This window comes from Perca fluviatilis, chromosome 19, assembly GCF_010015445.1.
Source record: "Perca fluviatilis chromosome 19, GENO_Pfluv_1.0, whole genome shotgun sequence".
Taxonomy (NCBI): domain Eukaryota; kingdom Metazoa; phylum Chordata; class Actinopteri; order Perciformes; family Percidae; genus Perca; species Perca fluviatilis.
Window position 1 is genome coordinate 33,928,498 of NC_053130.1, and position 13,889 is coordinate 33,942,386.

At 41.9% G+C, this 13,889-nt stretch overlaps 1 protein-coding gene across 3 annotated transcripts in view; it reads right to left on the reverse strand.

Moving 5' to 3' along the window:
• Positions 1–9,388, reverse strand: part of si:dkey-191g9.5 (rap1 GTPase-GDP dissociation stimulator 1) — a 40,564-nt gene extending 31,176 nt beyond the window's left edge. The window contains exons 1-2 of one of the 3 annotated variants that reach the window (XM_039783567.1): positions 8,955–9,025; positions 3,466–3,481 (exon numbers count right to left, since the gene is read on the reverse strand). In XM_039783567.1, coding sequence (XP_039639501.1) covers positions 3,466–3,481; positions 8,955–9,010 — 72 coding nt within the window. In that variant the 5' untranslated portion in view covers positions 9,011–9,025. Of the gene's footprint in view, positions 1–3,465; positions 3,482–8,954; positions 9,026–9,112 lie in introns of those variants that run through there. The other 2 variants (XM_039783568.1, XM_039783569.1) reach the window with 2 other exon arrangements.
• Between the last annotated feature and the right edge of the window lie 4,501 nt (positions 9,389–13,889).

Below are 13,889 nucleotides of genomic sequence, written 5' to 3' on the forward strand. Positions count from 1 at the left end.
ACAACCGAGGTATGCAGCAAAGCATTTGTGAAGCCACAACACGCACAACCTTGAGGCGGCTGGGCTCCACCAGCAGAAGACCCCACCGGGTACCACTCATCTCCACTAAAAATAGGAAAATGGGGCTACAATTTGCACGAGCTCACCAAAATTGGACAGGTGAAGACTGTAAAAATGTTGCCTGGTCTGATGAGTCTCGATTTCCGTTGAGACATTCAGATGGTAGAGTCAGAATTTGGCGTAAACAGAATGAGAACATGGATCCGTCATGCCTTGTTACCACTGGGCAGGCTGGTGGTGGTGGTGGGGGTGTAATGGTGTGGGTAATGTTTTCTTGGCACACTTTAGGCCCCTTAGTACCAGTTGGGCATCATTTAAATGCCACAGCCTACCTGAGCATTGTTTCTGACCATGTCCATCCCTTTATGACCACCATGTACCCATCCTCTGATGGCTACTTCCAGCAGGATAATGCGCCATGTCACAAAGCTCCAATCATTTCAAATTGGTTTCTTGAAAATGACAATGAGTTCACTGTACTAAAATGGCCCCCAGAGTCCCCAGATCTCAACCCAATAGAACATCGTTGGGATGTGGTGGAATGGGAGCTTCGTGCCCTGGATGTGCATCGCACTAATCTCCATCAACTGCAAGATGCTCTCCTCTCAATATGGGCCAACATTTCTAAAGAATGCTTCCAGCACCTTGTTGAATTAATGCCACGAAGAATTAAGGCAGTTCTGAAGGCAAAAGAGGGTCAAACATGGTATTAGTAGGGTGTTCCTAATAATCCTTTAGTTGAGTGTATGTATATATATATATATATATATATATATATATATACACTGTATACACAGACAGAATACCAGCTGAGATCAGTTGCATTGTTTTTTTAACTAGGGCAGCGGTTTTCACATTACATTATGTGCTTACATACGTAATTGCAATGGATTCTCAACTGTTGTAGAAAGAAGTGGCTGATCTTTAATGCAATATCTACATTGTCCATTATCAGCAACCATTCATCCAATGTTCCAAAGGCACATTCTGTTTACTAATCTGATATTATTTTAAAGGTCCCATGGCATGAAACTTTCACTTTATGAGTTTTTTTTAACATTAATATGCGTTCCCCCAGCCTGCCCCAGTGGCTAGAAATGGTGATAGGCGTAAACCGAGCTAGCTACAGACACAGAAATGTAATTCTGCACCGAGGCTGAATTTCTGGAAAGAGACTTCAGATACAATATTAGGGGACCACTAAGGTCTATATAAAAGAGACTTCAGATACAGTATTAGGGGACCACTAAGGTCTAAAAGAGACTTCAGATACAGTATTAGGGGACGACTAAGGTCTATATAAAAATAAAAAGAGACTTCAGATACAGTATTAGGGGACCACTAAGGCCTATATAAAAGAGAAAGAACTTCAGATACAGTATTAGGGGACCACTAAGGTCTATATAAAAGAGACTTCAGATACAGTATTAGTAAAAAAAAAAAAAAAAAAAAAAGGGGGGAAAAAAAAAAAGAAAAAAAAAAGGGGAAGATAAAAAAAAAAATTAAAAAAAAAGGGGGGAAAAATGTTTGTAAAAAGAGATTTGATTTAATATGGGGGGGGCAACTTAAATTTTAAAAAAAAAAAAATTGAGATAATAGAGGGGGGGAGGAAAAAGGAATATAAAAAAAGAGGTATATAAAATAATATGGGGGGGAAAAATATTTTTTTAAAAAAGAGAACTTAAAAAAATTAGAGGGGGGCAAAAGGGTTTTTTAAAAAGAGATTTTCAAAAAAATAAGGGGGGGGGCAAATATTTATATAAAAGAGAGGAAATAAAAAAATATTAGGGGGAACAAAAAGTTAAAAAGGGGTGGGAAAAGTTTTAGGGGGCCCTAGGCCTACAAAACCTATAAAAGCATCCAAAGAGCACCATGTCATGGGACCCTTAAAAGGCTAACTGAGAAACCATTGGAGAACCCTTTTGCAATTATGTAAGCACATAATGTCATCTGAAAACTGCTGCCCTGGTTAAAAAAGCAATGCAACTGATCTCAGCTGGTATTCTGTCTGGAATGGAGTGGAATGGAAATTTCTAAGTGACCCCAAACGTTTGACCGGTCGAGTACAGACATATGTTTTCTTGATAATGGGATTGCTTTCAATGGTGTGATGTTTACAATATATTAGGTTTTCTGCTTAATAATAATGTTAGCATTGTTTGTATATTTTACATGTAGCTGTGACTCCAGATTTAAATGATGGCAGAGTTAAGTGAGTAAAACTAGGGATATTTATGTCCAATAGTGAAAGATTAGTTCAGGAAAATGAATGTTAAAAAAAAGAAGTTAAAAACGAGGGCCAGGACACTGCCCTCGCACCAGTACTTTTAAGTAGAGACGACACCAGACTTGACCGCTCTTTTAAATGAATTAACCGACCATTTACGCTACAACAGTTACTTTAGCCCCCTTATTTAACCTGAGACATCTACGACATTTATTCTACTGCTGGCATGGATTAAAGTTCAGGCACAAACCTTAGGAGCAACAAATGCTCATACAATACAATGCATAATACACACACACACACACACACACACACACAGTGAGTAGACACCTGCAGACGGTAATCACCTAAACTAATCCCTTGTAAGTCGAATAAAAATAGCCTTAGTGAAGGGGGCCATCAGGCTGATACACAGCCTGCTACGTCAGCATCATACTGTGTGTGTGTGTGTGTGTGTGTGTGTGTGTGTGTGTGTGTTGTGTGTGTGTGTGTGTGTGTGTGTGTGTGTGTGTGTGTGTGTGTGTGTGTGAGAGACCATGTGTGTTTGACAAGAAAGCAGGAGAGCAATTTACTAATCAGTCCCACAGAGTGCTGCGAAGGTGCATATCAAAGATATATGTTTCCACATATACAAACATATGTACTTACATTGACATAAATATATGCAGAGGGTGGACACAAAGAACACCTGCACAATCTAATCCAATACAGTCCAGCAATGAACCCCATCACTGTGAAGCTTACTATGTTTAGTTTAAGTGCAGACAGTGTCAGAGAGCTGTTGATCCCCCTCTAGGTTCAGTTTTTAAAGCTGTACATTTATAGTGCTGCCTATGGGGTTCATGCCTCAGATCAGCAGTTAGCAAGATAATTAAGAGTCAGCAGCAGCAGCAGCAGCAGCAGAGACAGCAGTAGTAGTAGTAGTAGTGGCTTCAGATGAGGCTTGGGTTGTTGGATGGTCTTTAGCTTAGTAATGCATGACAGTCTCTGGCCACAGAATAGTTTCTATAACTCCAATATTGAGCTAAACAGTGCACTCACACTTCAACTTCAACTTAATTATCCAGAAGGAAATTTGATCTGCAGCAGGCATCAAATCACAAGGTTGACAAAACATTTGACAACAGCAACAAATACAGACAAATTCCACACCACATATGAAAACAAGGTACACCTACCACACTGAACCAGAAGCTAAAAAACAAGGTTAAAAACATTAGAAACAGCACAGTAAATACATACATATTAATAATGTAATGAATAAATACATAAATAGTCCATCCAGGCTAATTCAAGCTATCTAGGAAGAATACACATAAAAGCAAGCAAGTTAATGAAGTAAATTAAGAGTTTTTCAATGGCCACAGGGATGAAAGAAGCCCTGGCATGCCTTGGTTTTGTTCTGTAACGGCGGCCAGAGGGCAAGAGACCAGTGAGACAAACAGCCCAATGTCCCCAAAGAGGGGTCGTTGATACAGACTGGGTAGGGAACAACTCCATGCTTTGCATCAAAAAAGCTGAACGTATTTTACATTTTATGCAATGCAAAAAAAGGGGTTGAGCCCTTGCTTTACTATTTGGAAACAATTATGTGCGATTTGTCTCGGAAGATACCCTAACTAACCCAACACTAAGTCATGTCCCAGACAGTTGTTCTTTGAGTTAGGGTCATACAGGTTGATACATGTTTGAGGTTAAATCAACATTTTTAAGTAGTCACAATTTATATGTTGAAAAAATGCCATTGAATCAACATTGTATAAGAGAAATGTTGGTAACACTTTACTTGAAGGTATCTACGTAAGAGTGACATGACACTGTCATAAACACATGACACTGTCATGACACATGAACCCTAACTCTAAGGGCCGTTACAGAGTCAACGCGAGCAACGCGAGCAACGCGAACAAGCAACGCGAACAAGCAACGCGAGCGACGCGCTCCCTTTCATAGTTTAAACAGCGGACGCAAGTAGACCCAAGCATCACGGGCGATGCGTGAAATGCAATACACCGCCCACGCAACAGGGGGTAGCAGAGTGCTCCACGGTGTTCGGTCGGCAGAGCCAGACCCTCCCAGAGAGTGGCTCTTGTCAGGGAGCATAGATATATACCTATGGTCAGGGAGCAGCTGGCTGGCTGATTTCTTTTTATCAGATGCTTGTTTCCCCACCAGTACAGTATGCTACGATTGGGTAGCACTGACCAATACATTGATAAAAGGTCGCTTATAAATGGTTTAGCAGGTTTTAAAAATATATAGATACATTTGGTTCTCTCTCTCGCCTCTTGAGGAGGGCACACAGCATAGACTATACACAACGTTAATACATACCGAAAAATGTGACTCAGTAGTCCTATGTTTGACGAAATTGCACAGATATGTTTGGCTACGCATCGACGCATAATGGCGGCCGAAGCGTAGCGATGCGTAGCCTTGCGGACGCGTATGCGTACCAATGCGTTGACTCTGTAACGGCCCCCCTAACCCTAACTTGTCATGACAAAAAACAAATGACACTTATTAAAAGAAACGTTATGTCAAACGATTATGACTTGCTTATAATGTTTCTGACACGTTCATGACAGTGTCATGTCACTCTTATGCAGATACCTTCAAGTAAAGTGTAACCGAAATGTTTTCAATAAAATGAGGACTGGGGGACAACCATTGTAGCAAGTTGTTATATATGTTATATATGTTAGATTATCACTATTGGGTAAAACCAAAGGTGGTACTGTGGCGTCTATATAATTAAAGGTTGGTGCACGAACATGTCCGTCGTTGGTAGTCACTGTTCTTTGCCAGTGGAATACTTCGTGCTGATGTGTCATCCGCATTACCTACCGAGGGAATTTACCACCGTTGTCATCACAGCTGTTTACATCCCACCAATGCTAAGGAAGCACTGGGGGAGCTCTGGGCTGCTATCAGTCAGCTACAGAACAAACATGCCTGAGGGTTTTTTCATTGTTGCCGGCGATTTCAATCATGTACATTTTGTGAATCAGCATGTCTCTATTCCAACAAGAAGGGAGGTTATACTGGATCCTGTGTACACAAATGCAATTAATGACTAAAAAGCGATGATGTCAGTGCCAGATTGGACCAAAAGAGGTGCCAGTACCCTAACCCGTGTTTTCCAAAGGCGCATCTGTGCTGTTTTCTGGCTGCGCAGCGGTTTTGTTCTGTCCTCCACCACGCTCCATACCACACCGGGAGCATCTCAAAATCGCGGCATCTTGCCTGACAGACTCGCAGATTTTATTGTCTCTACAAGTACTTGAAAAAACAATCGCATGTTTATTAGCTAGTATCTACCTTCCACTCCAAGCACTCCTGTAATTAAACTCCATATATCCAGCTCTTGTCATCTATGGTGTTGTAGAGGAGACTTATACAATATTGGGGGGTGTTTTTTGGTAAATTGACTGTTTCACTTCCTGCCCGGCTGTTCAAATGCCCCGCGGCTCGTATCAAGCCTTGAATGACTTGAATAGCCACGATTGCTCACGAAGGTCACAGCGCCTCAGGTGGAAAATAGGGATAATCCAGCAGTTGCATGACACAATCATTGCATTTGTCTTGAATATATTTATATTATGGCTGTCAAATTTCTATTAAAACCCCAAAAAACTTTAACGCATGATTAACGCACGCACATATTATGATTTCACTACATTGTTAGGATATCAGGAAGCTGCAGTAGTAGCGTTGTGGACAGTGTTGCCAACTTGGCGACTTTCTCACTAGATTTAACGACTTTTCAGACCCTCTTAGTGACTTATACATATATGTTATATTCAAATATATTTCTCTTGTAATTCATTCCCATGCATGCAGTCCACGGATGCTCGGTAACACTAAACAGTGCTGCTCTCTCATGGAGGTATTATAGGACTTTGCTCTCTCCCCCTCTGTCTATTGCGCAACAGCACTGCACGGTCAGTCAGTAGGGCTGTGGGGGGTGGTATCGGGGCTGTCTGTGGAGATGAGATGCATGTCTTATTCAGGTCTTATAATACATTCATGAACAGGAGTGGAAGGCTAGCAGAAACAAAGCTCCTTGGTTCCGTGATAGAATTCTCGCCTGCCATGCGTGTCCGATTCTCGGCCAATGCAACAAGCTTTGGGGTAGTCTGTCGGGACTTGGCTTGGGAACCCGAGGGTCGCCGGTCCAAGTCCTTGTACGGACCAAGTACGGACAGTGTGGACTGGTAGCTGGAGAGGTCAGGCCAGTTCACCTCCTAGGCACTGCTGAGATGCCCTTGAGGTAGCCAGTATCATTTCCAACTTGTCAAATACTGGCGCATGGTCTGTAGCTCTTAGCTTTAGATAGCCAACCTTTTGCGTCTGTATGCAACGCACAGGGCAGAGTGATAGCTTGACCGTGGCGCTGTATGTTGACGTAGTATTATGAGCGACAATGGTAGCGAGTAGTACGAAAGACCGAAAGTCTGCCTAAGGAGGCAGGTTGGGTGGTGGATGGGTCAAACCACACAGGATTTTCACCCAGGAGACTGGGGTTCATGTCCCATTCTTGTCCCGCATGTCACTGAAATGTACATTTCGTAACTCCACCCACAATCTTTTCCTAAACCTAACTGTCACTGAGGCACCAAACCCCTGACTGCTCAGGGTGCCCTTCATGGGCAGCCCCCTCACTCTGACATCTCTCCATTAATACATCTATATATGCATACATTTTCTTCTATTAGGTCCTGTTTGTGCATGTGAGTGTATTTCAGGCCTGTGTGTAATGTGTAATATTAACAGAGTGTAAAAATGTATATTCCCCCACTGGGGATCAATACAAAATTATGTCTTCTATGTCTTCTTCAGAGGAGGTGGTGCACAATAAGAAGTAAGGGTCCTCATGTACCACCAGTGACGACTCCCTGTCAGACACACTAAATGCTTTTTACACACGCTATGAAGCCACCAATCAGCTCCCCTAGGCAACCAGGCAGGTACTGCGATGTGAGGAGAACACTGCTTAGGGTGAACCCACGATAGCATCGATAACATTCCCACTCAAAGAGTGCGCGTACCAAATGACTGAGGTGTTAACAGACCTCTTCAACATCTCCCTGGCTCATGCTGTTGTACCATCATTTTTCAAATCAACCATCATCATCCCAGTACCGACAAAAGTCACCACCAACCTGTTTCAATGACTACCGCCCTGTGGCACTTACTTCAGTTGTCATGATCTTTGAGCAGCCAGTCAAAGGACACATCAATGCCTCCATCCCAGACATATTGAACCCACGTCAATATGCCTACCGGCAGCACCACTCTGCAGATGATGCCACTGCATGTGCCATCCATGTGCACCATATGCATGGATGCTGTTTTTTGACTTCAGCTCTGCCTTCAACCCAATCATTCCCCTGACCCTGGCAAATAAACTGCACTCCCTCAGGCTGAGCACCTTAATGTGCAATTGGGTTCTTTGACTTTCTGAGCAACAGAACCCAGACAGTCCCACTGCCACTTTGAACACAAGCAACAAGGGAAATCACATCTTCCACTATGCTGATAACACCATAGTCGTGGGGCTCATCGCCAACAACGGCGAATCTGCATATAGGAAGTAGGACAGCTTGAAGACTGTGCGAGGACACCAATCTCTTGCTTAATGTCAACAAGACAAAGGAGATGGTTGTTGGTTACGCTGGTGGTATGGCAGTGGAAGCAGTGCATAGGTTTTAAGTTCTTGGTGGTGACAACCTCTCATGAAGCCAAAACACCACCTCCTTAGAGAAGAAGGCTCAACAGCACCTATACTTCTTAAGGAGGCATTATCGGGGCCTATATCACCATGTTAAAAAGCAGCTTTTCCCCCAAGCCGCACTGCACTAGTCGGACTAGTCATGCTACGGCCTATGTGAGCAATGACCTATGTGAGCACCTACACACCTTAGGCAAACTTGTCTTTTACTATTGCTTTTTAAGATATAAAATTTCTCCTCTTTTTTTGTCTATTGCACTATGGCCCAGGAGGCACTGCATTTAGTTCTTTTCTCTACATGCCTGTTATGAGAAGTATGACCATAAAAGCACTTTACTTTTTTTTAATTGTATTAGGCTAATGTTTGCCATTAGCATGTGTGATATTAAAATAGGGTATAAATAAAACATTTGTTTTTTATAAAAGATCATCTCACATACAGTCAGAGTGGGCGCAAAAACATTTTTTAGTTATGTTTTTTCTTTTGCACTCATCTTAAAATCTTTTTTTTCTTTTGCCCTCTTAGGGCTGCACTGCAACACAAAAAGATATTGCAGCTGATCTTTAGCAATTCAGAGAAGAAGTGCACTGGAAAGAGAGGCTAAAGTAAATTGATTAATTAAATTAGCTACATGTAAGAACAATATTATGATGTACTAATGTTTGTTTCAATGTCAGGCACCAATGTAGATTAAATACTGTCTGACAATACTTCATTGTTGATTCAATCATATTTACCATCATCATCATCATCATCATCATCATCATAAGAATATATATCTACATATACAGTATATCATAAGCCATACATATTTAATCTATCTATCTATCTATCTATCTATCTATCTATCTATCTATCTATCTATCTATCTATCTATCTATCTATCTATCTATCCTGATAATGCCCTCATACACAAATATGCACACACTCACATTCCTTGGAGTGTGATGTCTAAAAGCACATAACCACAGCTGGTATTATACGTCATCACTCATATAAAAGCACACACACACACACACACACACACACACACACACACACAACACACACACACACTAGGGGATGTTCGATATGTATCTACAGTACTCACCGGTGTCTGTCATGGCTGCTAGTCGACAGGCTCTCTGCTGGCTGGCTCACTCCACTGCCTCTGCCTGTTGGCACTGTGTGTGGTGTGTGTGTGCGTGTGTTTGTGTGTGTGTAAATATGTAAATGTGTGTGTGTGTGTGTGGCTAGCAGAGGAGCTACCCTCCCTTCTTAAGGTCAGGTGTACCCCAACTCTGTCTCTCACTCTGTCTGTTCCTCTCTACTCCTCGCTCTTGCTCCCTCAATCCCATTAGCCAACACTCTCTATCTCTCTGCCCCCCTTTCCTGCCTCCACTGCGCTTGCGTTCTCTCTCTCTGCTCATTTGCTATCTTTTCCCACCTTGCTGTTCTCTCTCTCTCTCTCTCTCTCTCTCTCTCTCAATTCTCAAATTCAGATATGTCAAAGCATCTACTATAAGAACGTGATAACCGACAAATAATAATAAAAAAATAAATATTTGAAATGTTTTTTTTGAAATCTAACTCATTAATAATAATAGTGCACATATAACATATCTTACTGGGTGGCACATTTTTTTGACTTCTTCTATTTGAAATAAACAAGCCTCTATTTTACAGAAAGTTTTAATGAATAATAAAACATCTGACGATAACAACAAAAATGAAACCCATTGGACACCCAGACTAGGACCAAGCTGCCACTGACCACTGCCAGGACCACTGCTGTGTGTGTGTGTGTGCGGTCGCGATACGTCGCGTCGCGTCGCGTCCGTGCGTTGCATGCGTGTGTGTGTGTGTGTGTGTGTGTGTGTGTGTGTGAATTCGTATTGTTACACTTGTTTGTTTGTTCTGTATGTAGTTTAATGTAAAGCACTTAACATGTGTAATTAAAGGTGCTATATAAATAAAATTGCCATTGCTATTGCCATTAATTTACCAGCTAACGCTAGCGATAGCTAACTAGCTTGGTTAGCAAGGTCCAAAGGAACGCTGAACAAGACATTTTTAGCCGACCAAAATGTTAAAATTAACGTTAATGAAGTGAAAAACACTGTGAGGGTTAAAGTTTTAGGACAAAAACATGCAGGTCCAAATCGAACCCTGGGCCGCTGTGGTAAGGACTGAGCCTTAGGCTACATGGGGCCCACGCTCAACCAGGTGAGCTACCAGAGTACCACCAAATATATTTTATTGAATAAAAAATGATAATATCAGGTCGGGAGATTACTTTGTCAAGTTCCGATGGCCTCCCTCCCTCCTTCCCTCTCTCTCCCTCCGCAGCTGGCGGAAGCCCACATCGGCACACGTCAGACAGACAGACAGACAGACAGACAGGCAGCAGCACCTCCCAGCTCCTGTCCCAGTTGTGTTTTTCTTGACTTGTGAAGTTGTATTGAACAAAAGAATGAGCTACCAGTGCCTCTTACATTAGTTTACAGCTAATAAGCCAAAAGACAATAAGAAATATAGTTAACTTGTGTCATGCGTGCGCTAACGTTACTAGCTAATGCAATAAGTTAGCTAAGGTTTAGCAAAGGCAATATGTTCATCCAGGCCAGTGTACTGTACACGATTTTTGTCTAATAACATCATCACAATTGTCACATTGATATGCAAATTATGCATTAACTAATTAAAATGTGCTAATTTGCATACATTTGACAAGCCACTGCAGGTGAATAGGATGAACAAAAAACTAAAAAATATCACCACAGAACTTCCCCAGTTAATGATTTACATCAAGAGTCCCCCCCCCCCGAAATGTTATGTTTAAATATGCAGATTAGCTTGTACAGATACAGATGCAAAGAGATAAGGCCTAAAGCAAACACCATCTTAATACAAAGTAAAGTACTTTGGAAGTTTTCCTTCCATTAGAGAAAAAGAAGAACTCAAAATTGCACTACATGTAAAAAGTGTCCTGCCTTAAACAGTAACTTCATCATTTTGATCTTAGGCTCCTCATCTAATAACTATCCATTAGTTTGTTGGATGTTGATGAATGTTTACATGATAAAGACAGCAGGGTTCAAATTACATGGCAGCCAATGGGAGCTGAAATCCCACAAGTTCATATATTTAAGTTCACTTTTATAATATAATTTAGGAGGTTATTGTGAGGTGTTTCTGTCTCTCCGTTTCTGTGCTTTGTATGTGTATTCAACTGGATCATCCTCCTCTTGCTCCACCCTGCTTCAATAGCAAACATGGTGGCAAATCGAGGACAACATCCAAGAGAAGCATATCCAGCTTAGGCTCTAAGTCAAGTGGGCGGAACTCAGTCTCTGGAGGTCCAGCTCCCTTGCTTGCACTATCTAACGTACACACCGCCATTCTGGAGGAGAAGTTAAAGGAGATTTGTTTTTTCACGATCTGACACTGAGTGGAGGAAGAAACGGGCATATGAAGTTTCCTTCCCACTTTGTTCCTTTCCTAAACCCAACTCTGTTCCTCTTTTCCTAATCCCAACCGTTTCTTCTTTTCAACCCAACCTCCACACGCCACGTGGCTTTAGAAAGACGTTGCAGACTGCAGTCTCTGTATACATCGTAGACATATACGCGGACAGCTGAAAATGCGTACAGATAACACGCCTCTTGGCTTTAGGAAAGTGGCGTGTATGTTTACGCAAAGTCATGATGTCACGTTGCCCACTGCATCTTTACAAGAACCTGTAAAAACAGAACAAAAGAAAACTTTTAGCTCCACTGCAAAATGTGAATCAACCTTTGCTTATAACCAACTGACCCCGTCCTTTGTAAGGTTTGCTAAGTAACTGCTATAAAAGCAATAAATCACTCATGTGCAACCTCATGTGATCTGACAGAAAATCATCTGCATGTTAAAGGGTTTTTTTCAACCTGGACCCTGTTTTCCTATATTTTTGTGTCTAAGTGACTGATGGGAACAACAATCTTTGACATTGGTCCAGTGTTAAGTAAGATCTCTGCAGTCGGCAGCGGAGAAACAAGCTACAATGTCACAAAAGTCTACAATGTCAAAGATTGTTGTTCCCATCAGTCACAAAAATATAGGAAAATAGGGTCCAGGTTGAAAAAAACGGTAGTTACCCATTAACACTAAGGGCCCTATTTTAACAATCTAAGTTAACGATCTCTGTTTAGGGCATGTCCAAATCCACTTTTGCTAGTTTGACGGCAGTAAAAAGGGTCCGTGTGCCGGGCGCCGGGTTCTAAAGGGTTGTACTTAGTGTCTTCATTAATCAGAGGTGTGTTTTGGGCGTAACATGTAATGAACCAATCAGAGATCATCCCCCGTTCCCTTTAAAAGCCAGGCGCGTTTGGACCTTGGAGCATTGCTATTATGATGGAGGATTTGCACCCTAATATTTTTATTTGTAATCTTCTGCATGTGTGTGTGCTGCTGTGCGTTCCTGTGTGTGTAACAAGCATAGTGTGCGCGCTGTGCACGAGCCTAGGAGCATTTTACTAATTTGCTGTTAAAATAACAATGAAATGCTGCGTTATTGACTTTAGACCAGGTTTTTGTTGGTCAATGGCACGATCAATTTCCGCTGCCTCAAGATAGCAATACGCCCAGAATGCACCTGAACACACCTCCCTGTAAGATGGGTGCAGGTGCATTTGCTATTTAAACGACATGGGCGCTGGACTGGAAATTGACAACTGCTTCGGTCTTAAACTAGCAAAGACACTTGGGTCGGGCTTTGCGCCGCGCTGCGCCGGGTGCAAGATAGGGCCCTAAGCTAACTTTAGCGTTTAGCTTTGGTCCGGACTGGTCTTTTGGGTAATCAATTTCCCCAGAAAGATATCTGATATCCATTCCACTTGGTGTAATGTTGCTTTCAAAAACCCCATAGTTTCTCAAAGTACGCAGTCGGACTCGATGCAGCAGCCAGGACAAGCGGCCTCTTCATCGTGCTCTTGCACATGCTCACGTTGAATTTCGAATGGGCCCTTCCCCTCCCTTACAAAACGTAACATACAAAGTTATCTCTGCCTAACATTATAATTGCACTGCACATTTAAGTTGAATACTACAAACAACTAATTTGATTTAGTAATGAGACCGTTAAAGAACCTAAAAGAATAAGTAATGACTAGAGCTGTCCCTAACAATTATTTTTGTCATTGATTAATCTCACGATTAATTTGCATAATATTCTAAAGATTTTTGAACTGAACTTTGGAAATGGCTATGACATGGATTTATTTTCATCACTGGAGTAATATGCAGCTAAGATAATCACGGCCAAATGTATTTTTGCATCAGTGTGGGGTAAGGAAAATAATTGAAATGCAGGGCTTCAGACTAACTTTGTTTACTAGGAGCGCTGTAGTGAAAGTGAGAGACACACAGAGTGTAGATCACAGTGTTATGCAGTTGGCCAATCCCTCACGGACATACGGTGCTGTCTTGTTGCAGTCTTGAGACAGTGCTCCGGGATGCTTTCGCTTCAAATGTTCATTCATAGTTGTACTGCTGTGATAAGCCATTTTTAATTTGCATAGTTTAACACTTCACCACATTGTTGGGTCTTTGTCTGAAATTTTCCCAAGCCTTCACACAGAGCTTTCTCTGTAACCTATGTAAGTGGCCTGAAATGTATGCTTGTGCGTTGGTGTGTGCGTCGATCTCTTTAAGAGAATAGCAGACGTGTGTGTGCATGGGGAGTGTCGGGTAGAGCGAGTGAGAGAGTGACGCCGATTATCTTCAGAGCGAGTAGCGACTCTAGAGTCATAGTGAGAGAACCAAAGTGTCTCCCCTGTGTTTCCTGACCACGGTGGGAAATCTGGAGCAGGAGAAGTTAACTCTCTCCTTTATTTCATGTTGTTTAT